The sequence below is a fragment of the Notechis scutatus genome, chromosome Z (genome assembly GCF_049901735.1).
Source record: "Notechis scutatus isolate UNSWTSFEM ecotype Mainland chromosome Z, rNotScu1.2, whole genome shotgun sequence".
In the NCBI taxonomy this organism is placed as follows: Eukaryota; Metazoa; Chordata; class Lepidosauria; order Squamata; family Elapidae; genus Notechis; species Notechis scutatus.
The window spans coordinates 41,729,897-41,753,225 of record NC_142025.1 but is presented as its reverse complement, the minus strand read 5'-3'; the positions used below and the strand labels follow the sequence as shown (position 1 = coordinate 41,753,225).

At 34.5% G+C, this 23,329-nt stretch overlaps 1 protein-coding gene across 28 annotated transcripts in view; it reads right to left on the bottom strand.

The window, feature by feature from the left end:
- Positions 1-3,467: 3,467 nt before the first annotated feature.
- ICA1 (islet cell autoantigen 1) overlaps positions 3,468-23,329 on the bottom strand; it is a 56,619-nt gene continuing 36,757 nt past the window's right edge. For 9 of the 28 annotated variants that reach the window (XM_087945905.1, XM_087945920.1, XM_087945908.1 and 6 more), the window contains 7 exons: positions 20,153-20,244; positions 16,503-16,552; positions 14,995-15,075; positions 14,808-14,849; positions 10,177-10,446; positions 4,869-4,964; positions 3,468-4,379 (listed from right to left, as the gene is read on the bottom strand). In XM_087945905.1, the coding sequence (XP_087802031.1) occupies positions 4,258-4,379; positions 4,869-4,964; positions 10,177-10,446; positions 14,808-14,849; positions 14,995-15,075; positions 16,503-16,552; positions 20,153-20,244 (753 nt within the window). In that variant the 3' untranslated portion in view covers positions 3,468-4,257. The remainder of the gene's footprint in view (positions 4,380-4,868; positions 4,965-10,176; positions 10,447-14,807; positions 14,850-14,994; positions 15,076-16,502; positions 16,553-20,152; positions 20,245-23,329) is intronic. The other 19 variants (XM_087945912.1, XM_026677783.2, XM_087945913.1 and 16 more) reach the window with 5 other exon arrangements.

Sequence of the window (23,329 nt, the reverse complement as noted above, 5' to 3'; positions counted from 1 at the left end):
GAGCATACAAAACATTTGCTAGACCAATACTTGAATACAGCTCATCAGTCTGGAACCCACATTACGTATCTGATACTAACACAGTTGAGAAAGTCCAGAAATATTTCACAAGAAGAGTTCTCAACTCCTCTACTTGTTGCAGAATACCTTATGCCACCAGACTCGAAATTCTAGACCTAGAAAACCTAGAACTATGCTGCCTTCGGTCCGATCTAAATATAGTATATAAAATCATACATTGCAATCTCCTACCTGCAAATGAATACTTCAGCTTCAACCATAACAACACAAGAGCACACAATAGATACAAACTCAAGGTTAACCGTACCAAACTTGATTGCAGGAAATACGACTTCAGCAACAGAGTGGTCAATGTCTGGAATATTCTACCTGACTCTGTAGTTTTTTTCCCCAAACCCCAAAAACTTTAACCTTAGACTGTCTACTATTGACCTCATCCCTTTCCTAAGAGGTCTGTAGGGGGCGTACATGAGCGCACCAATGTGCCTACCATCCCTGTCCTATTGTTTCTTTTATTTTTTTTATTTTTCTTATATGTATCCATGTGTTCATAACTATGTTTTTATTTATACCTATTATCTTGTAAGCAATTGACAAATAAAAATAAATAAATGAACATGATTAATACATGAAATGGATAGGAATAAAAGGGAGCATAGACACTGTGTGGCTTATGATTTTTAAAAGAATACATAATTTTAAAAAAAGAAAGCTGACCAACCCCATAAAACCAGATGAATAACAAATTTAGACTGCCAAAAGATATGGACCTATTCTCAGGCATAGAGTTAGGATACTTATAATCCTAACTCTATGCCTTGGAATAGGTCCAGATCTTCAGCTAGGTCTTAAGGTCCTGGAACATTTGAAGGGTGGGAATTGAATGTATTCATGGGGAGTTCTTGTTTCAGAAGGCAGGTATTGGGGCAGAGAAGGCAGGTTTTCATGGCCCCACAACATTATGTATATCTATAGGGACCCCATCTGACCTACTCTGCCTTGTACTGGATGGACAGAAACAATTAGAGAAGAGAGATGAAAAAGAACCTCTTCTACAAAGATTAGTTTGCTAATTTGTTTGTATGCTTGCTTCTTTTCCATGACAGTCATCTGGCACCAGGTAGTTGGACACTATAATTAAATAAATGCCTGAGATAATTCATATTGATAATAACTCTTCTTTTTTTTGTTGAAAATTTTATTGATTTTTAAAAACAAACATAAACAAACAAAATGTAGAACATAAAAGCATAAAATGTCTTTTTTGAAAGCAGCCTAATCCCGGGTTACATCTGTTCGTGCAGACACAAATTTCAAATTCATGCTCATTTTTATATTCCATTCCATATCTTATTACCATTCTACATTTTCTATATAACTTCTCCCCTCTTTCAACTTTCTTAATCTTATTTTAATTATTTCATCTCAATTGAAATCATCATACTTATATTCTTTGTCTGTCTTATTTCAGCTGTCTATTATCTTTTCTCATTAAGCAAAATTTCTCGTGTGATCACTGATTGGAGTATGACGCCTTTATATCTTTCCCCTAAAATTATAACACTTAGTATAATACATAACTTCCGTTCGGATTCTGCTTGGTACTTTCTAAAACTACATACTGTATTTTAAAAAAAGAAAAAATTATAAATATATAACATAATTAAAACAAAAATCCATACCAATTCGATTCTATCATTAATATTAATATTCATTTAAATCTTAAACATTTTACACATTACTTTTCAAATAAGTGTCACATTTCTATAGAAACACTTATAAACTTTCCATAATTACTTCCCTCTCACTTCACTTATATTTTATAAAACGTTGAGTAGTTAAAATGTTCCCATTCCTTCCTAGTTCAAATCTCTAATTTATTTCATTTCGTTTATTTTGTTCACAAAAGTTTCACTAAATTACACTATTTTATTCCACTTTTTAATCATATGTTGTTTCCAATTTTCTAACATTATTTCTATTACAAATATAACAATGCAATCTTATGTACCTTTACAGAATCCCTTTTTCGGTTAAATTTTCACCCATTATCTCTGAATAAATCATGTTTCTTTACATCTTGCTCCAAACCTTTGTAGCTTCTCTTCCCTTCCTTTTTCCCTTTCTTCTCTCTCCCCTTTTTACCCCCCTGTCTCTCCACCTCCATTTCCCTCTTCTGTATTCCCCTTTTCTGTTGCTTTCCAACATTATATCCCCTTTTCACATTATTTTTCCCTTTTTTGGCTGTTTTTTTGGGTTGTAAATTCTCCATTCTCTTTCCCCCCCTTTCCCTTTTCTTCCCCAGGTAGAATTACTTGTTCATTAAAAATGGCTTCTTCTTTGTCCCAATCTTCTTGTTGCGCAGTCTTTTCTTGTTGTTTCTTGTAGACACCAATCGCCATTTCTAAGAATTGAAACATAGAGCCAAAGGAGCCCTTCCCTTCTTGTTCCTCTTCTTTATATTTTTAAAATTTGATTTTCAATTCATCCAGTTCATCCAGAGGTGATGCCATTGTAGTTTTTTTTTAAAAACAACAACAACAACAACCACCCAATTGTTTTTAGTCATTCAAATATGATTTCCAAAAGTCCCAAAATCACCAAGCAATCCAAATACACACAAGCTATTTCTTTTAACACTTTCTTCTTTTTTTCACTTTCTCTTCTTGGGGTTACTATTTAGTTGCAAAGTTCCAGTTAAAATGTATCCTTTAGAAGTCTTGTTAAGATTTAACTTTAAATTCTTTTGAATTCCAAGCAGTCTCCTCCTTCCAAGTCCTGCCCTTATTCTTTTCCTCTCCCTTCCCACTTATAGCAAAAAAAAAAAGGATTTTTTTAGTGTTCAGAAATCTTTATTGTCCCTTTGGCATTTAATTATAATTCCAGCTTAATTACCTGTTGGTGCCAAAGCGGATTTTTCCGATTTCTTTATTCAGATCTTCTCGTTATCAGCGTGAGGAAGGAGAGTGAAGAAAAAAAAACTTTCCCTTTTCACTTTTGTTCGCTGCTTCCGACTTTTTGGGAGCGATGTATCTTTTGCAAAATTTAAATTCCAGGGTACCTTGGTTGTTACTTTTTGTCCCGGTCAGCCAAAAACTTTCACTTCTTAACTTCCTCCTGCACTTTCTTTTCTGGCTGAGTGCTTCTTTGAGGCGGCCATTTCTGACCGCCGCACTTACCGCCTTTGGAAAAGGGAGTTTAGCCAGCTGGGGAGGAGAGGTGCGGCTCCCATCAAACCCTGCTGGGTCTCCCCCGTCTTCACCACCTCTACGGGGTGGTTTAGCCCCGAAGCCCTGCAAACCGGAACTCCTATAATAACTCTTCTCTTATGAGCTGCTATTTTTTCAACAATAAAATTAATTTTAAATTTCTGACCACAAGTGATAGTATTTCTATCATTTTAATTTTTTATGTTCCAATGGATAAAAAAGATCCTTTACACATACTTTTTGTCAAAACCATCTTTATTAAAGAAGAGTGTTACAACAGGCTTAAGAATATGGTTGTATGAAACCAGCTACAATGAAAAGAGCCTTATACAAGAAACGAAGATTATCATGAATGCACATGGTGGCAAAGGCAATAAAAATCTAGTCTCTTTTATAGCAGAAACTGCTGGCACAAAAGAACACTCTAAAAGTATGTAGTCTTGGCAGTGGATTTGAACTTATGCCATGCTATTTAATAATTTAAAATCAGAGAGTGAGCAGAAGATTCATACTCAACTATAATTTTCTTATGATTAGTCCCAAAGTATAGATTTTTCATTACTGATACTAAGAATAGAAATTTAGTTTATATTCTGCATTTATTACATATTATTCTCTTTCTGATTCAATCCATGCAACTTCCAATTATATGATTTTCTTTTCTGATTTAGGCAAAGAATAAATATACAAAAATAACCTTTCTTTTACATTTTACCTTTTTATTTACCATGTGACTGCTCTGTCAAGATAATCAAGTGACATCAAGTACACTAATCTACTTAGCAATTCTCTTTAAACCAAAATTTCGTTCAGTACATCTACTTACAAAAATGGGTGTAAACTGTTTATATAAACAAGAGCTAATAATTGTAACCTATAGAAAGGGAAAGGTCAATCCTGTGATTTTATTAGAATGGCACAAAACTGAGAAGTTGTACAACAATGCATTGGTTCAGTTTTAAATTTTCTTAAACCTCCAAGACAGTGTTAATGATTGGTGAATAGAGATTTACCATAGGTAGACAAGTCATGCATTGAGCAATTCATGTTCTTTATCTGTTTTCCCAACAGCATCTGGGTTGGACAAAGGGTCCAGATCAGCAAAGAGGCTAAACCAAGCTGTTAGATCTTTAGAAGAACTTCCAGCTTCTGCAAAAAAGAAAGCATAGACAATGTTGACCAAGTCAGTATTTGTGTTTGACTGCAGTTTTGAAGGATGACATATGAACAAATGGATTTAGGAGACATTACTCAAGAAAAGATTTTAGACACATCTAAGAACACTGTTTGCCACATGTGTACTTTTATGGTCAGAAAAGTATTCTGCATTTCTTTCTTTATATATTCAGTGTGTATGTAAATTTGAAGCCTGTCTTTCATGAGACTCTTCTCAAAAATAATTTACCACACAGTCAATGTAATTGCAAATACAACATTAGAATGGGCATGTGAAATCCAAATTATGTACATATTTGTACATGTATTCCAAGGATGATGAATACTTAGTCAGAGTATAGTAAAAATAAAATATAGCCTCAAAGGAAACTATTATTTGTAAATAGACCTGAGAGTATGCAAGATTCTGGAAAAGTCTGAGCTCAAAGGTAATATGTTTTAAAATTTATCTTTATCAGTTACCTTTCATTGGTGTCTTGTTGACATTTGGGTTGAAGGTGTTGGATTTCTGTCCTGTCTGCACTGCAGGTGATGGGTTAATGCTGCTGGCTGCCCAGCCTAAAATTCAATAAAAGAATTGCATTTCTATAAATCAATAGGAATTGCTTAACCATTTTAAATCATGCAAGGCAACAATACCCAAACCATTTTCTGAAAAACCAAACTCTTGACATGTTGTGAAATGCTGCTTTCATTTTGCTTTGTCATGTCATTGATTTAGGAGCTAAGGTTACCTTAAGCCTGTACATTTTTCTTTGTATTGTTTTAATGTTTCACAAGTTTTCTTGTGTATTTTAATTTTGCTTTCATATAGGATGGTTCTAAACCTAAGAAAGAGATCTAGCAACAGACTTGCAGTTCTTCTGGGATAAGCTGTTATTAACAAATTAGAACTAAATAGAGTTAAGAAAGCAAAAGCCTTTCTGTTAAGATAGCAATATGGGGAGGGGGAGGTGCGTGATGTCTCTGCAGTTAAAGGCACTGAGTTTGTCAACTGGAAAGCTGACACCCGGGGTTCAAGATCTAAGTGCTGTGCACTGGGCTGAGCTCATGTTCTTGCCCCAGCTCTTGCCCACCTAGCAGTTTGAAAGCATGCAAATGCAAATAGAATAGTAGGTATCATTTCTGTGGAAAGCATTCTCTGTGCCTTTTGGTGGTATAGTCATGCTGGTCACATGATCATGGAAAATGTCTTTGGACAACGCCCGCTCCCTTGGCCAAGAAACAGAGATGAGCATTGTGCCCTTGAATCAGACATGACTAGAGAGGGAAACTTTTAACTTTAGCAATACATGTAGTCCTCAACTTATCACCATTTAGTGACCATTCAAATGTGACTTACAATTTGTCCTTGAAGTTAGAACTGTCACAATGTCCCCATTGTCACATGATCCAACATGATTCAGACACTTGGCAACTGGCATGTATTTCTAACTATTAAAGTGTCCTGGGATCACCTGATTGCCACCTGCAACTTTCTTAGCCTGCTTCCAACAAGTAAAATCAATGGGGGAATCCAGATTTGCTTAACAACCTTGTCTTTACTTCACAACTGTGTTTGGTCCCAATTGAGATTGTAAGCAAATTGACTTTTTAAGAGGACGTATTTTAGTTTTATAGAAATGTGATATGATTACTCTCAGCTTCAGGTATGAAATGAGCTAAACAGCAAGCTGAAATTGGTTTTTAGTCCAGTGCATAGCTAGAGTGGATTAAAGTAGAATGCTTTATTAGTTTTATAGATTAATTTTTCAATTTGCAGAATTGTAGCAAAATGCTATTGTTCTCTGCCAATGAAATACATAATAAGAAATAATAGTTATTACAGTTAGCATTTCAGTCATGCAAATGGCATGTTGTGTGCATTTGCAACACTTCCTCAATTATTTAAGGAACATTGGGATCAGCCATGATACAATGAAACAAGTTCCCCCCAATTTAGGATTACTAAACAATATTGACGTAAAAAAGCAAGCAGAGATACCAAGTTTCATCTGAGAGGAAGGATGCTATCTTTGAATAAAAGGGATAACTTATTCTTTTACTGGCGTTTTGTTTTTTCAATCTATTTATCTTCAATTATGGAATATTAACTATTTTTTCACCATAAAATAACTATTATTTATAGGAAAGAGCAATGATTGTGCTGCAAACTAACCTTTTAAGAGACAAAGGTCTTTTAAAAGACTAAGGAATAGAAACCATAATTCTACCAAAGTGCTCAGGGACTTCAGAGTTTTGGAAAATATGAACATATGTTATAATATACTGCCACCCCGTGAAAAAAAGAGGCTACTGTCATTTTTTGATTAGCAGACACATTACATAAAGAAATAATCAACTATGCTTTCTATTAGACTAAACATGTGAAAACTGATTTAATACATTCAATTTTAAGGAAAGTTGACAAAGTTTATTGCTAACGTGGAATATATGGCAATATAGTAGTCCATCAGTAAAAACATTAGAGTGATGGAAAAAAAATAGAATCAAGGCAGGACTCCCCAGTAAGTACATTTATAGCAAATTTGGTACTTCTGTGACTACAGCGAGTGTTAAGAAACACTATGGAATTTCTAACATGGACATTTTAGTTTACTCTAAAATATGTTCATTACAATGATATATAAGTGGTTGTGCTTTGTTTAAATAAAACACCTGATAACAAATATTGGTGTTACAATGCAACAAAAATGAATTATTTCTGAAGAAATGTTTAGTTTAATTTATTGTCATTGCACCTCGTACAACGAAATCAAACACCATCTTCAGTGCACATCATGATCATGAAAATAAAAACATCCTTCACATTTCACACATTGAATTGAAAACCTCAGACACCTCACCAACAGTAGAATTCAACAGAGCTACTGCCCTGGGATAGAAGCTGTTTTTTAGCCTATTTGTCCTTGTTTTTATTATCCTGTTTTACCTATAATACCACTGGGCAATTTTCAATTCTGCTTTCTCCAATCTGCCAGCCCTTTTTCATTATTTCAGTAATTACTCAAAAGCAAGTCACATATTTTTGTTTGTTTTTTAAAATCCAAGCCACAAAAAATAAGGGAGGCAGAAAGGTAATCCACTGTTGAAAAAATTATCTGCCTCTGTTCAATAATAGAGTTGAATTGTTTATACACAAGCTGCTGAAACAAAGCAATTGTAAGAACATGTTTAATTGGATTGACTGATCTAATACTTTTATATTTATTCTTATTTAAGAATATTTGATTCTAATGTCAAGCTCCATTTTCCTATTAAATAATGTTGGGATCTTCATTACACTATCTTCTTTGATTCTAGTTCTCTACTTCAAAAGACCATGGAGACTATTAATGAGAGTTGACTGGATAAGTTCTTGAACTTTTATCAGTAAAAAGTAAAAAGGCCAAACACTAGTAAATCAGTAAAAAGGCCAAACACTATATTATATGTAACTCTAAACAGTTGCCCCCTTACTTTTCAATTTATATCTAAATCCAATAATTCAAATGCTTGTTGATCCAGCCCCATCATCTGGCCACTCTGTCTGTATGCCAATGTTATTATTATGTCTACCTCACAAATGAAAATGAGAAAAGCACTTAGGAAATTACTTTAGTCTGCAGGAAACAAAAACTATTAATAAAATATCAGAAAACCAAGGTTTTTTGCCTGACACTATCATAAAATCTTATAAAGTAAACAAACAGGACTCCAATCAAATAGGTGCACATCTGTAATTTTTTTGCAGTACAATTTCATACCTCCTTATCCTGGTATACTCATTTTTCTTACAGTACAAATTTTATACAAAATTTTATACATTTATATAAATGGGAAGATGGGAAGATTTTACCATTCAAAAGGAGTCCATTATGCTCCTGCAGCCTGCAAGATATTCCAAGTTAAGGCAGTCCTACGGTTTCTTGATGGCTCCCAAATATGCTCTCCTACAAAGCTACTTTAATGGGTCACTAAACAAATAGTTGTAAGTCGAAGACTACCTGTACAGTGTGTTTATGTTGTACATGTGCACACACAAACAGAAAGCCACATATTTATAGTGATTTTTTTTTCAGCAACCATATAAAATGTTCTATTATTTATTTCCATCACTGCAGCGAAATATATATCATTTATACCTCCCAGACAATTCAGCACTAATCATACTGCCTGAAAAATAATGGAATTTGAAATGCTTCTTCTTCCAAAAGTCTTTGTTAAACAGGTTACAGAAGGACATACATGTCTCCATCCTACAGCTTTTAATTTTAATTCTTACCTTCTGTCATTTAATTGCTGCTTCATGGAAAGCAGTCATCACTACGAGAAATGTTATATATATATTTCTTGCTATGTTGAGATCCTTTTGATTTTTTTAATACACTTATATATTAAATTTGTTTGCTGCCCATCACACGTCAAGGCATCTCCTATCCAGTATCAAGGTAAATCATACCAACTAAAATATTCTTGTCTTTAGCATTTTCCCAGTATTGAGAAAGCAGCTATTTTTCTATTCAGACTTATTAAGCCAAAGAATCTGGAATAAAACCACTGAAATTCTAATGACATATTGATATCATAGATCTGCCAATCCTAATAGTGTCCCTTTAAAAACACTCTTTTTATTGCTACTCCAAACTGTATTATTTCTTCTACCTGAGCAAAGTCAGAGGAATAATTTTCCCATCAACAAATGACAAGCAACCCAACCCACATTAACACCCTGGAGGAGTTAAGTACCCTTCACACATGTCATCCCTTCATTCTAAAAATAATATGACAATTTTTCCTTTCACCCTTTACGCCTCCCTCCCACAGCCACCATCTGCCCAAGAAACAGCAGAGAAATTAACAAAATGTTGGCAGCAGAGAAGATGTCCCACTGTATGGAGAGAACTTAAACAACAAGAATGGTGATTTAATAAAGCATGTTTTCTTTTAAATCTTGTCATAGAGATACATGTTTTTAAGTGTCACAATAATTAATCAATATTCAATGAGAGCAAAACTGGTTATGACTTTAACAAAATTTAAAAACCTATCGATAAAGTTAGAGTAATATAGGGAATGGAATCACCACTTCCTAGAAATTATATTTACAAACTTCCCAAGATATGTATTCATGTAATCACATTCAGGTAAAATGCGAGACAGTAGTTTTAAGTTTTGAAAGCAAACTTGATTTCCCTAATATTTCTTCCCTTGGCATTTATTTACTAAACAAACTTATATAGGCATCCATTTTCCAGAAGGAATTCTTGGCAACAAACAAAATTAAAACATAATACAATAAAGACCATTTGAAATAATAAACATAATTGAGACCATAGTAAAACTCAAATATATTCACCAATTGCCCCATACCATCAACTACCCAGTGCCTAAGAGAAAAGCCAAGTCTTCATTGGTCAGAAAATAAATCACTGCTGGTTCTGACCATCTGCAATTTCCTATTCCCATTATCTGAGCTGCAGCATCAATTGCATATTGCCCAAATAAGTATAGTGAATCCATATTGCTTGATAAAAAAATAGTTTAAAGTACATTTGTTAAATTCACATAAGATAGAAAACTATGACTATTTCAAGTAGATGTGGAAATTTAGAAAATGTTTCCTTCCAGTCGCTTCAATGGAAGAACATTGTTACATACTGTACTAGAATTTGGCACTAAACACCTACATTCATTCCTGTCTTACCTTCGGCCAAAATGATGTAACCAGAAACAACAACTACTAATGACTAATTTAGGATTATAATGGCAGGTATGAAAACAAGCTTACCTTGAAGAGAACGTTGCAAATTATTCATGTTTTGGTCTAAAAGCTGAGAAGGAAGGAAGCCTGATGGTGATTGACTGCTCTCAATTTCTCCCACAGAAGAGTTTGCCCCTGTGTCAGCAAGGGTAACTTCTCCAAAGACAGCTGCCCATTCCCTGCTGAATTCGCCATCATCCAAAGAAGATGCATTGAGAATCTCATTTAACAATACCATGTCATTCTTATCAGTAGGTTCAGGTTCTAGGGAGCTCACAAGCTGGTCCTTTGATACTGCTAAAAGAATAATATACAGATTGATAGATTAGTTAAAATAAGAACAAATGTAAGGAATAACCATCCACACCTATCCAAAGAGAATGAACACAAAAGTAGAGTACATATAAAACTGTCAGATAGGAATGAGAAAGGTTCCTGCCTGAAACCCTATAGAGTTGTCATCAACTAAATAGATAACCCTGGGCTATATGGATAGTTCCATCTACAGTGTGCACAATTATTTAAATTTAAATGAACTAAATAATCTTCTTAATATAGTTCTCCAGTTTTATATTATGGAATCATTATGTAGTCTGAAAATTTCTGATCTCTCATTTTTCAAATTAACCTTAACTATCTTAGTTTATGCAAGAAAGCATGTTCTGACTAATGTTAAAAAGAGACATTGTAGTAGTATCCTTCCCAATTTTTAAAAGGACCCCCAAAATTGCACCAAATACTGGAGATTTAGATAGTAACCATCTTGGAAAAGGTTAATTTAAAATGCATTTAATGTATTTATAAGGCTACATATTTCTAAGATGACTCTGTCTTAAACAATAAAAACAATTTTAAAAGAAGCAGAAAAGAGAAAATGTATCTGAAGGAGACAACTATCCAATGCAGCAAACGAACTGTTATGAAAAGCTCATCATCCACCAAAACCAAAGGGGTGGGGGTGGAGAGCCAAGGTTTTACTGTGCCTGAAGAAAGGTACAGTAGGTGCCACATAAATCTCTGAGAAAATTCTATTCCAGAAGGCAGGTGCAATAACAGAGAAGATATATTTTCTGGGTGCCATCAGATGACATTATTTGAACAATGGTGTTTAGAACATAGGAGTATTAAGCCAGTTTGGTGTAGTGATATGAGACCAAGGCTAGAAACGAGGGGAACATGAATTCTAGTTCCATTTTAGGCTTGAAGACAACTGTGTAACCTAGGGCCAGCCATTTTCCCTTGGCTGTAGGAAGCAGGTAGTGGCAAGTCACTTTTAAAATCTTATGAAGAAAAATGCACGGACTTGTCCATGCAGTTGCCAGGAGTCAAAAGCACACGCATGCGCACATGCACATGCGCACACACATATTACTGCAGATAATGTTGAAGATATAAATAGAGAAATAAAAGAATGAAATCTGGATTGTTAAATAAACCAGAAAATGAATTAACTAGCAAGTTATAAGGCTGTACAAAATCCTTAAAGCAATCAATTTCATGAAGGTTTTAAGAAAAGACTTCCTTCTTTGTGAAGCAATGTAATAATTTGAAACTAAAACTAAAGTGGAACTTGAGTTTCACCCACACTCCTGCCTGCATTTGCGCTGCAGCATCCACAGCACTTTGGTGCCATAATACCAAAACTAAACTAAACAACATGGAATTCCATGTAATACCAATACACTTTGGGTATTATGGCACCAAAGTGCTGTGGATGCTGCAGCGCAAGTGCAGGCAGGTGTGTGGGTGCTGCAGTGCAATGCAAATAGATGCCCCAGCATGGTGCATAGGGGGATGGGCAGGGGCTGCAGTGTAGCATAAATGTGGAAGTGTGATATGGGATGATAAATGTATTCGGTATTGTGGCCTGGTATGAATGCAGTTGGACGAGGATGGTACCTGTTACCACCTGGCACTATTGCATTCAGGTGGGCAGGGTCCCTTTGGAACAAAACAACTACTTGCTTTGCTGATATTTTGCTCTTTTTATTTTGGTAATTCTTCTTCCATATATTTATTTTTCCCTTGCCATATTGAACAGGAAACATCTATATTCATTTTCTCAAATTCATAAATTATTCTGCAAAGCAATCCAAAAAATATGGAAATTATGTATTATGATTAGAGTACCTTTTTTTTCCATTCAATGAAATTGCAGTGTTTGCAAATGAGAATGGCCATTGGTGAAATGTCTAAAGAACCTACAGCTTCAGCTTTTATGATTATTCATGCTATTGAATTGATAGCCATGTCAGTATGCATTGAGCTTCATGCAGCCTAAAGTTATGCATTCAGATTTTTTTTTCTTAAAACAATTATACATGTGATGTAAATTCACAGTTTCATTTACTAGGGACAAGTTGGATTAGATGATGCAAATGCAGGTAACAACAGGTGATATAGGAGGATCTAAGGAGAGCAAATATGAATATTAAACGTTAATACTTAATTTGAGTTAGCATGGCCATTTCCTATATATGTAGTTGCTTCTGGTAATTGATAAGTAATTTACTATTATCTTCTGAATTGTAAAATAATATTTTTGAATCTAACCTAAAACTCTGGTATTGGCCTGTTGTTTCCCATCCAAGTCTTAAATCAGTGTTAGATCAGTGTTTCCTAACCCTGGCAAATTGAAGGTGAGAATTCTCAGCAGTGGATATGCTGCCTATGGAATTCTAAGTGTTTAATCCATATTTTGGAAATTGACAAGTTTGGAAACTCTGAGTTACACTACTCAGCCTTCTGAAATCAATAGTCCTTGACCTAGATCACATTTAGAACCAGAATTTCTGTAAGTAAGCAAGAAAGTTGTTAAATGAGTTGTGCCTGAGATTATGACACTTTTTACTGCAGTTGTTAATTGCTGCAGTTGCCCAAATTCTGACCAAGTGACAGTGGGGATGACAGAGAGAGAGAAAGGGGAGAGAGAGGGAGAGGGAGGGAGGGAGGGAGAGGGAGGGAGAGAGGAAGAGGGAGGGGGGGAGGGAGAGGGAGAGAGATTAATAATCCCTGGCACTGAACATTTACCAAATAAATGTTCATTACAACTGTTTATGATTATTTATACTTTTATTCTGTTATTTACCAGTGATTTAGTTATCTGATTTTCTTTATGCTTCCTCATAAACATCCTTTGAAATTGACAGGGTTTGGAAACTCTGAGTTAGACACTACTCAGCCTTCTGAATTTTGAAAATCTATTTTCACTGATTGCTTATTTCTCAAGAGAAATAATTCACACTTTGGGTATTCACTGATATCAAATATTATTTTATAATTTGTGTTTTTATAACTTTCATTAGCTCTGAATAGCTATGGGATTTAACAAGATGCATATTTCTTAAAAATATTATAGGCTGCAAAAAGCTTAAAATATATTGTAGGCATGTACTACAATATATTTTTCACCATACATTGTATATTATGCTATTTCTTACAAATATAACATTTATAGGATAGGGTAACATTTATTCAGACAGAGAAAGTTGGAAAAATAGCGGTTATCTTAAATACTAGTCATTGTCTTGGGTCTGAATCAAGTGAAAATCAATATTCCAAAAAATAAAAGAATGTGAAATGAGCCAAAACCAAATATGATGAAGATAGACAACGATTTTATGATCAGGGACACATCTGAATTTGGAAAGCATGTGGTGGGTGTACTCAGAATGGGTAATTTGTACTCTTTACAAAATACTGTCATATTGGGCATGAATAGTTGTGGAATACCAGTTACCCGAAAGCAAACTACCAAGATTCTCCCTACTCAAATGCATCCAGAGATTCCAGTGTTGTTATCAAAATGACAATAACAGTATTGTACTGCTGAGATGCAAACACTGTCCTTTTGTACATGGATGGGACATCATATCACATATACAAGAAAGATAGAGCTTGCATAACGGCAGCATGACATTACTTGCAACATTTATTCCCCTGCCACATAGAGATGTATCTACCTCAAGAGTTTTATGATGCCAAAGCGCAATGCTTAAATAAATAATATATTAGAATATGATGTTTTACCCATTTCCAACTTTATATTTTATTTAAAATCATTTTAATTATCAAGATCAGGTAAGGTAGGAACCTTGTGGGACACCAAAACACTATCCAGAAATATAGCAAAGTTCAAGCAATTGAAGTCATCTACTGCTGAAATAGGAGAAACAAGCTTTGGATTTTACTAGTTAATACTGCAGAATAACACAGAATATAGAATAATAGAGTTGGAAGGGACCTTGGACCTTGTGTCTTCTAGTCCAATCTGCTGCTCAAGCAGGAAACCCTATATACTATATTATCCCTATATAATAGTCTCCCTATTCAGCAGATTACTATACTATACCTTATTCAAATGGATGTTGTTCTTAAAAGCCTTCAGTGATGAAGCACAGCTTTTGCAGGCAAAATGTTTCAATACTTGCCAGGATAAGTATGAAACAAACAAGCTTTCTACAAACTGTGTTATGTGGTCCACAAAACGTGCCTTGCGGAAAGCCCAATGGGAGAATAGCTAATGTATAAATGAAGTTTGACATCAGAGAAACAAGTGAATGTTCTTTTGTTAATACTTAAGCATTCGGCCAATGAGCACACTGAAAAGCACTTAGCATCTGTATAAAATTGATGTTCTAAATAAAACATTTACATACCATTTTCTCCATGCTTCATTTCTAATAAGTGATCCATAACTTCTAAAAAAGAGAAAACTTTTCTGTAAATTTCATACTTAGAACAAGTAATCCTATTGAAAATTATCTGGAAACAGCTTACACTGAACTCAGTGAAACTTACTTCTGAAATATTTATATAGTTGCAGTGCATTTCTAAAAAACATACCTGAATTTTCTCTGTGATTGAAGTTCTCTCCAAAAGTACTCAGCATGTCATTAGCATCTTCTGCTGTAATCAAAGTATTTTCTAGATAAAATCAAATCCAGCAAAGAAAAGAACAATACTGAAGATGGCCAGTGCCTCTTAGATTTTTCTATCTGATCATTTTACTACTGGGACTTTTCATTTAGCCTGAAATAGTTCTGAAGAAAGAGTTAATCAGTAAAAGGGGTTTTATTAACCAGAATATATTTTTGATAAATCTAGATTAATAGGTAATTAGTTAAAGTATAGAGAGCTTTAAAATGATCAACTTACAACAACTTAAGGGATTTCAAAATAATATATTCCATTAAAAAAAAACCATGCCACATTTGAAAAGGACACTGAATTACTACTATTTACTACATTATATATATTGTTGAAATTTACAGATGTTTAACAGTTTATAAACATCAACATTTAGCTGGGAGATCTACCATCCTCCCAATTAAACACTAATACAAACTGCAACATTGTGCTGTTGCAAAAATAAACAGTAGGCTCTTTCTTCTGGTAACTATGGATAAAATATCATTTTAGTTTTTTGTTCTTTGCTCTCTCTGCAACAGAACTCTGGTTTCTCTCTGAGAGATTTCAATTCAAATTAAGAGTGGGGCTACTACAAAATCATTTTAGGAGCACTGTTTAACTTCCACTTTGTAAGGCATTCTCTGTGGGTTAACAGTATGGATCCATACAGATTATATATGGAATGGGTTGATTTTGCTCCAGTGTTAAAGTAGTTACCAATTGTTTTATTGTTTTTGTTACTCAATTTATTTTATCAATTTTAACACAGCTCTTAAGCTAAACTTTTTACAACTGTTTTAATGTTTTTGTGCTATTAATATTCCATTATGTAGCTGTTGCTGGATTATATTTTTGATTACTGCACATTACTGTGGTAGTTTTTTTATAGAAAGACAGTACAGTATGGAAATATACTTATATAAATAGTTTAATTAAAATGTCCCAATAATTTAAGTTTTGTTGCTCTCATGCTTATAAAGAATAAATTTTCAACCAAGTCCAGATCAAATTACATGTATATTATTTACTGAGAAATAGCACACAGGAGATGTCTGATTCATTTGCAAAAGAACAACAGAGTATTCTAGCTGCTTTAGTAGACATTACCTTTTTTATTGGACTAACACTAGCCTTAGCACAATGCTATCTCTAGCTTGAAAAACAGTTGGTCATTTGAAGCATTAAGCTGAAATGCTGTAATAATTATTTTATGAGAAGACTTCATAATGGGTTAAATAAAATCTTAAATGAATTGCAAATATCTTATCTTAAAGAATTTCTGGTACTTTAAATGTTTAGAGTTGGGATGAAAGATCCTGAAATGACCCATGGTATTAATACTCTAAAGTAACCTGTTAGAACAAAATGTTCACAGCTTTTATTAAGACAAGTGGGAATTTGGAGCATGCCTGGCATTTGCAAAACATAATAAAAAATAATACCTGAGTTGGCTGTTTCGTTGGTGTTGCTTTCATCATCTAACGATATCAACCTTAAATTGAAAGGGGTGAAAAAGAGCTTACTTCCTCATTTTTAAGAAGAACGTTAAAAAGCTATGATATCCTTATGAATTTCATCAAGACCTTCTGAAGATCTGTTGCTAGCATTAGTATTCTTTTAACAAAAAAACCTCACTACATGCAAATGTATATATTTAAGAACCTAAATCTCAGATTTTATCGTGTGTTGTAGGAGTTAAGTTTTCTGACTCTGGCAAAATAATGTTTAGTATGATATGTTACTTAGTGTTACAGAGAAATAGAACTGATATTTCTGCCAGAAACTGTTGTAGTATTAGGGCTGTAGGAATAAGACTGCATTACACATGTTATGTGGACAGTAGGGTCTAGTATAGGATTGATATGGTACCCTTAATATTGCTATCTATGAATGGATTACATGTCTTGACATTGTTCAAAATAATTACTTCCATACTTTATTATCACCTTTTGATGTTATTGGACTTTCTCTCCTGTCTCATTAATTGCTGTTTAGAATCAGACATTCACAGAAAACTACAGGATGAACCACTGTGCCTCTCGTACTACTACTAATAGTTTTAACAATTAAGTCAGGACCAATTCTTGATAACTTTACAGGCAAATCTCTCCATGCTACCCTGTCAAACACAGCTTCTTTACAGTTGTTGCAGTGGTGGTATTCGACGGGTTCGGTCCGATTCTGGCAAGCCGGTAGGAGTGATTAGCAGCGGAGACCGAACCGGTTCTCTCTGTCGCTCTGCTATTGGGCCTGCCCACCCGCCCGGGCTCCCATACTCACTTTTATCTGCTGAATTTGAAGTGCAGCTGCTTTGCGCGGCACAGAATAGTGCCATGCGGCAGCTGCTGAAGTGACCGGGATCGTGCAGGCTTGCAGGAGATGAGTTAAAATGCCTCTGCGCCTGCACAAATGCCTCTGCGCCTGCACAAAATGCATTTTTGGCACGCACATGCACGCAAAGTGAGTGCACGCGTGCAAAGCGTGCCCACCAAGCCACACCCACTGAACTGGTGGCAACAATATTTGAATCCCACCACTGAGTTGTTGGAAGTTCATCCTTGTATCAGCTTTAATGGTGTCAAGCCAGCAAGTTCTTCTAGATCCACTAACCATTCCTAGCATCATCTATTTTCCAATTAATTTGATTGCATTACATGGCCAAAGCAGATCAGATGTAGTCTTATGATTCTGGCTTTTAGTGGTGTTTCTGGTTTTATACGATTCAGCAACTCTCTGATGGTTGTTCTGGCTGTCCATGTAATTCACAATAATTTATACCAGCACCATAGTTCAAAATGACAATTCTTCTTTAATTAGCCTTTCTTAGTATCAATCTCTCAAATCCATTTATCATTATAGGTATGGCCCTAACTAGCCTGCTTTTTGTATTTATATCAATATCTCTGCTTTTCCAGATCTTTTTCATGTTAATCATTGCAGTACGGTCTAAAGTTATCCTGCGCTTGATTTCATGTATAGAATTGCCATTTTAAACATTTTTTGATCCAAAGAAGATAAATTACTGAACTAATTCAGTTGCTTCCTTGTTGATTTTAAATGTAACTGTTGTCATTATTTTTATTTTCCTGAAGTTAAGACTCATTCTTATGCATCTCTACAACAGTGTTTCTCAACCTTGACAACTTTATGACTTGTGAATTTCAATTCTATGACTTGTGGATTTCAACTCCCAGAATTCCGCAGGCTCTTTGGGGAATTCTGGGAGTTGGTCCACCCACCATCAAATTGCCAAAGTTGAGAAACACTGTCCTACTATATACTTATATTTCAGACAGTAAAAATGCACACGAATGAATGAACCTTATGAATAGAAATGATTTTGAGGAATTCTCAGCATTTTAAAAAGTTTTTGTATAATTATTCCATAGAGTACACATATTTTTAGGTTTATGACAAACCTAAAAATATGGGAAATGTTTTTTTTCAGATTAAATGAAAAAGTAATACTGTGTCTGCCTACTAATATTGCTTCTGCTACTATATAGATTGTTATTATATGCAGCAGCATAATAAAAAGGAAGACGTTTATGTCTTCATTCATGCAATAATGAGACTGATAAGAGGCTGGCATCAGTCAAATCATTTGTCTCTTCTTTTAAAGGTTCTTTATGCTTGGTTTCAAGTGGTTTTGCTGACTATGTTGGGAAAGAAGCTAGAAGCTTTCTTTACAACAGCCATTCAAAATTGTTCTTATACAAATTAAAATGACTGTGTTTGCTAGAGAATTCCTAGGTTGCATCAGTGGTACATAACAGATGATTCAATGTGAACATGAAAATAATAGCTTAAAAGATACTTCTCAATAATACACTCTCTCTGAAGCTACTAAATAATACATACTTTTAAGAGTCCAGAATAAAGGAAGTTTTAAAAAATAATTTCTGAAAGAATAGAAATAATTTCATCAAGATTTTTGGGGAAAAATTCAAATAAAATCAAACAGCCAGCTCTAAAAGCTTTTTTTTTCCTGGTGTATTAATAATTTGTTTCCACTGACTTGAAACAGATGACAATAAGATTTTTGCCTTTCTGACTGTTTCCACAAGCCATCTATTACTGCAATATGGATGAATCAGACAAGATGGTGCTCTAAGGTGAATAAAATACATCCACCTGAGTTTCAAGTGTTGCCTCAGTCTAGATCCAAAAATGGAAGGGTAGAGAAGTACTTGTTTATCAGGAGAGCCCTGTTCCACAGATGACTGGATGCAAGGCCATCTTTGAGCAATTGGGCCACTGGGAAAAGCTAGAAATGTTTCTCTTGTGTCTTATATTCAAATGCAAATTGGCATTCCTGCTGAGGCTGGTAGTTTGTATGTTTAGGCTGCTGATTCTAGGTTGATACTACCAACTTACACTGTGGTTGTAAAAATGATGAAGCCACTTCTCTATTCTCACTGAAGCTGTAAAATGCCACCTGGTAACAATTTTTAAAGTGTCCTAGTGAAAGACAAATAAAAAATTGCAAACAGGCTGCCATATAGTGCTGTGGATAAAATTACTTGCATTCTTTTGGAGTTGCAAGCTAGCTGCACTTCAAAGTCTGAATACATGCCAAATATGATCTCTTGTAAAGTTACCTGGAAAGAGATTGAACCCATTGATTTGGAGGAAGTGGAAGTGCTTTTAAAATGAGTTTGTGTCTATCTGTTACATTCCTACTTGTATGGGCAAATCTGGATGTGGACAGGAATTAGAGTCTGGGCCATTGTGAGGGCAAAAATGGGAAGATAGCAATCCCATTAGTTTTCTTGGAACCATCAGCGCTATTTAATTCTGTAGAACATAGTATCTTTTCAAACTGTCTGCATGTGTTATGAGCTAGGGTGCTATTTTATAGTGATTCCATTCTTTTCTGAATATATGTTTCCAATTGGGTATGCTTAGATAGCCCTAGGCCTAGGGCATTCTAATATGGGGTGCTCTGGGGTAGACTCATTCCCCATTTAGCATATATATATCGAACCACTTAGATAAGACTCTTCAACAATATGTGACATAATATCATCAGTACAAATAATCTTCAACTTATGATTGTATTGCTTTAATTTATGAATAATGTAAGACTTACTGACTCTCTTGATCATCCTCTGATTTGGTATGGTGCAGTTCCTCCTCCTTTTCTTCATTTTCCATTAATTTATTTACAGGTTCTTGTAAGTTCTAAGCCAGCCATTAACACAAACGCAAAACAATATACAAAGTCAGTAATAAAGAATGCTAATATTTTTAAATGTTTAATCAAATTGTGTAAAACAAAAATATAGTAACTACTTTGATCAAAATGAGAGAAAAACATTGCACTTAAGAGATCAGTAGCTAAATTTTATTATAAGTATTATAACAAAAAGAAACAGAATGCTTGTTGGCACAAGTAGTACAATAATTTGGCAAAGCAAAAACTAAATGTGAAAGCTTAGGAAAAAGCAAAAATGTTTTATTTTGTATCACAAATTCATTAGACAGAAGCAATATTAATTGCTTAGTTGTTGGAACATAATTAAGTTGTGAGGTGTCCCAGAACAATCACAAGATATTTCATCCCTTCTTTTATGTGTAATCACATTACACTAATGATTATACTGGCTCTCATTATATAGAATTAGATACATTGGTCCAATTCAAAGTCCCGATTTTAACCATTAAGACTACAATGCCTTAAATAATTTGGAAGTAGCATGTCAGAAAATGGCCTTTCACATTACACACACAGTACCTTAAACTGACAATTCTTTATAAAAATCTAGCCCTGATCTGATGCAATAATGACTATTTGAGAAAAAGGCACCCTCCTTTTATTCCCTGGTTATAAATGGTGACTTCTTGATTCTCTTATTCACCATCATTGTGGCAACACAACAAATACGTACTTTTTAATTCTTCCAGAATCTTTAAATCCTAGTTTTAGTATTTTGAGTTCCTGAATATTATATTTTAGTCAATTCTAAACGCTGTAATGATATTTTAACAATACTATTTTTGTTTCTACAAATTATATTTTGTGTATAGAAAATACATAATATAATGCAGTAAAATTTGCAGTACTGCTGCATTATGATCTTAATGATTCTCAGAACATAAATATTAATTATGCTGGGGGACATTTCAAGTATCATCTTTGTTCCAAAAACATTCATGTATATAGTCTAATAAACTGTGCCACTGATTTAACTATAGCCCAGTATTATAGCGGGCTAAATCAAAGTTAAATCAATGGCACAATTTATCACATTATACATAGCGTCTCAGAACTCTAACACTGTCTTTGAAAATAAATGTATAGTTTAAACCCTTGTGGAATATAAAATCACCTAGTGACTGCTATTCTATGGACCAAACAGTTAGCATTATTGTGGGAACATCATTTATTCATTTTTGGAAGAGTTATTTATTTTTAATATAAATTTATACAGTTATTTAACTATTCAGCTTATCTTTGACTTTGATAGAATCATGCTCCCATAAAAAGGCACATTGCATTTTCAATCTACATGAATAGTGTTCTCTTTTAACTCCCCTTTTAACTTTTTGCTTTTTAATTCTTAAAAACAGTTTACTCATTTAGTTATTCCTAGTCTGATTCTGTAGTCCAAAAATCTGGTTTATAGGTAGCAGGTCTCCCATCAATATTTATTTGCATCAACCACAGCAACACACAAAAGAACAGAGCCAAATATTTGTGTTATTTTTCTCATAGAGAAGGGGTTTGGGACAATATGCCTCTCTAGTTTGTGGAAATTTACAATTCTATTCCACAGCTGAAGAACCCAGAAGAAAAAAAGATCTTAAAATTAGAAACCTAGTAGGAGCTCTTCCGGGTTGAGCCCTCCTTGCTGACGGACCATAGGTCACGACTGTCCATGGCTATGGCCCGTACTCTTTTGTTGGAAAGCCGCGATCATCGCGATTAGGGGCTGAAGCTGCCTTGGAGGGGCGGTGGAGTAAGGGGAAGCTGCCAGCCAGGTTGAGGGGAGCCGCATCTCCCCTACTGGGCTTGGTCTTTTTCCCCTGAAGACGACTGAAGCGGTGGTCCAAAATGGCCACCCCGAAGAGGAGGACTCAGCTGGACTAAGATTTGTGCAGGAGGGAAGAAAGAGGTGGATAACATTTGAGCCGGGACAATTGGGCGAAACAACTAAACAAAAAGTACCCCAGGATTAAGGTAACATTGAACTCTTAAGAAAAGAAAAGTGAGTGGCAAAAATACAAAGGGACAGGAAAAAAAAACCACAAGAAAATAATTTTGACAGCTAAGAGGGGCTTCGAACCAGGAAAGGAAGAAGCCGGAATTAAAGACTTAATTAAATTGGATTAAAATATTTTGGCTACAAATAGGCATAAAATAAAGCTGGACTTAAGATTGTCAAAAAATAATAATAATAAAATTTACAAATTGGAGACTGGACTGCTCTGGAATACTGAGGTTCGAAAAACCCTAAATAATAAAATAGGGGGAAAAGGTGAAGACTTTGTATAATGGAGAGTGCCATCTTCTGGATAAAAACTTAAACTCAAACAAAAGGGAAATCAGCCTGTTTCTGTATGAACTTGTGTTGATATAATGTTAAAGAAATATTGAAACAAAGTAAGAATCTTAGAAATGGAAAGCTGAACCAGAATAAAGAAAGAAGCAAGGAAAGACTGACTGTGGGATTGATTGATGTTTTTGGTATAGACCCTGGGTTGAGACAATTGAGAACTTTAGAAAACTTGAAGAAGAAAGAAGGAAAGTAAAAGTGTTTTTTGTGGACTTTAATGATTATAAAATATAAGAGTGTCTAATGATGATATCTCTTTGGGAATTAAAAATGGAACTTAAAAATATGAGAGAATTACTACAGGAAAGAGGCGAATCACTTTGTTCTGTGTTGGAAGAAATGGAAATGGCGATTGAACAAAAAGAAAGAACTTCAGAGGAGGAGGAGTCGGCTCAAGGAGAAGCCATCTTAAATAGACAATTAACACAAAGAACACTCCAAAGACAGGGGAAAGAAGGAAGGTTAAAAAGTTGAGAGTTAAGAAGGTAATCAAAAAATCAGGAAGGTAGAAAGGTGCAGCAGAATAGGGGAAAGGAAGATATCAAGAAAAAGAGGGATATAAACTGGAATGAGAAAAGATATGGGAAAAAGAGGGGAAGGAGAGGCAGTAAGAAACAGGGGCAGGAAATAAAGAAACACGGAAATAGTAAAGTGATGAAAAGAAATTGTATTTTTAGAGATAATGGTTGATGAATTAAAAAGGGGATTCT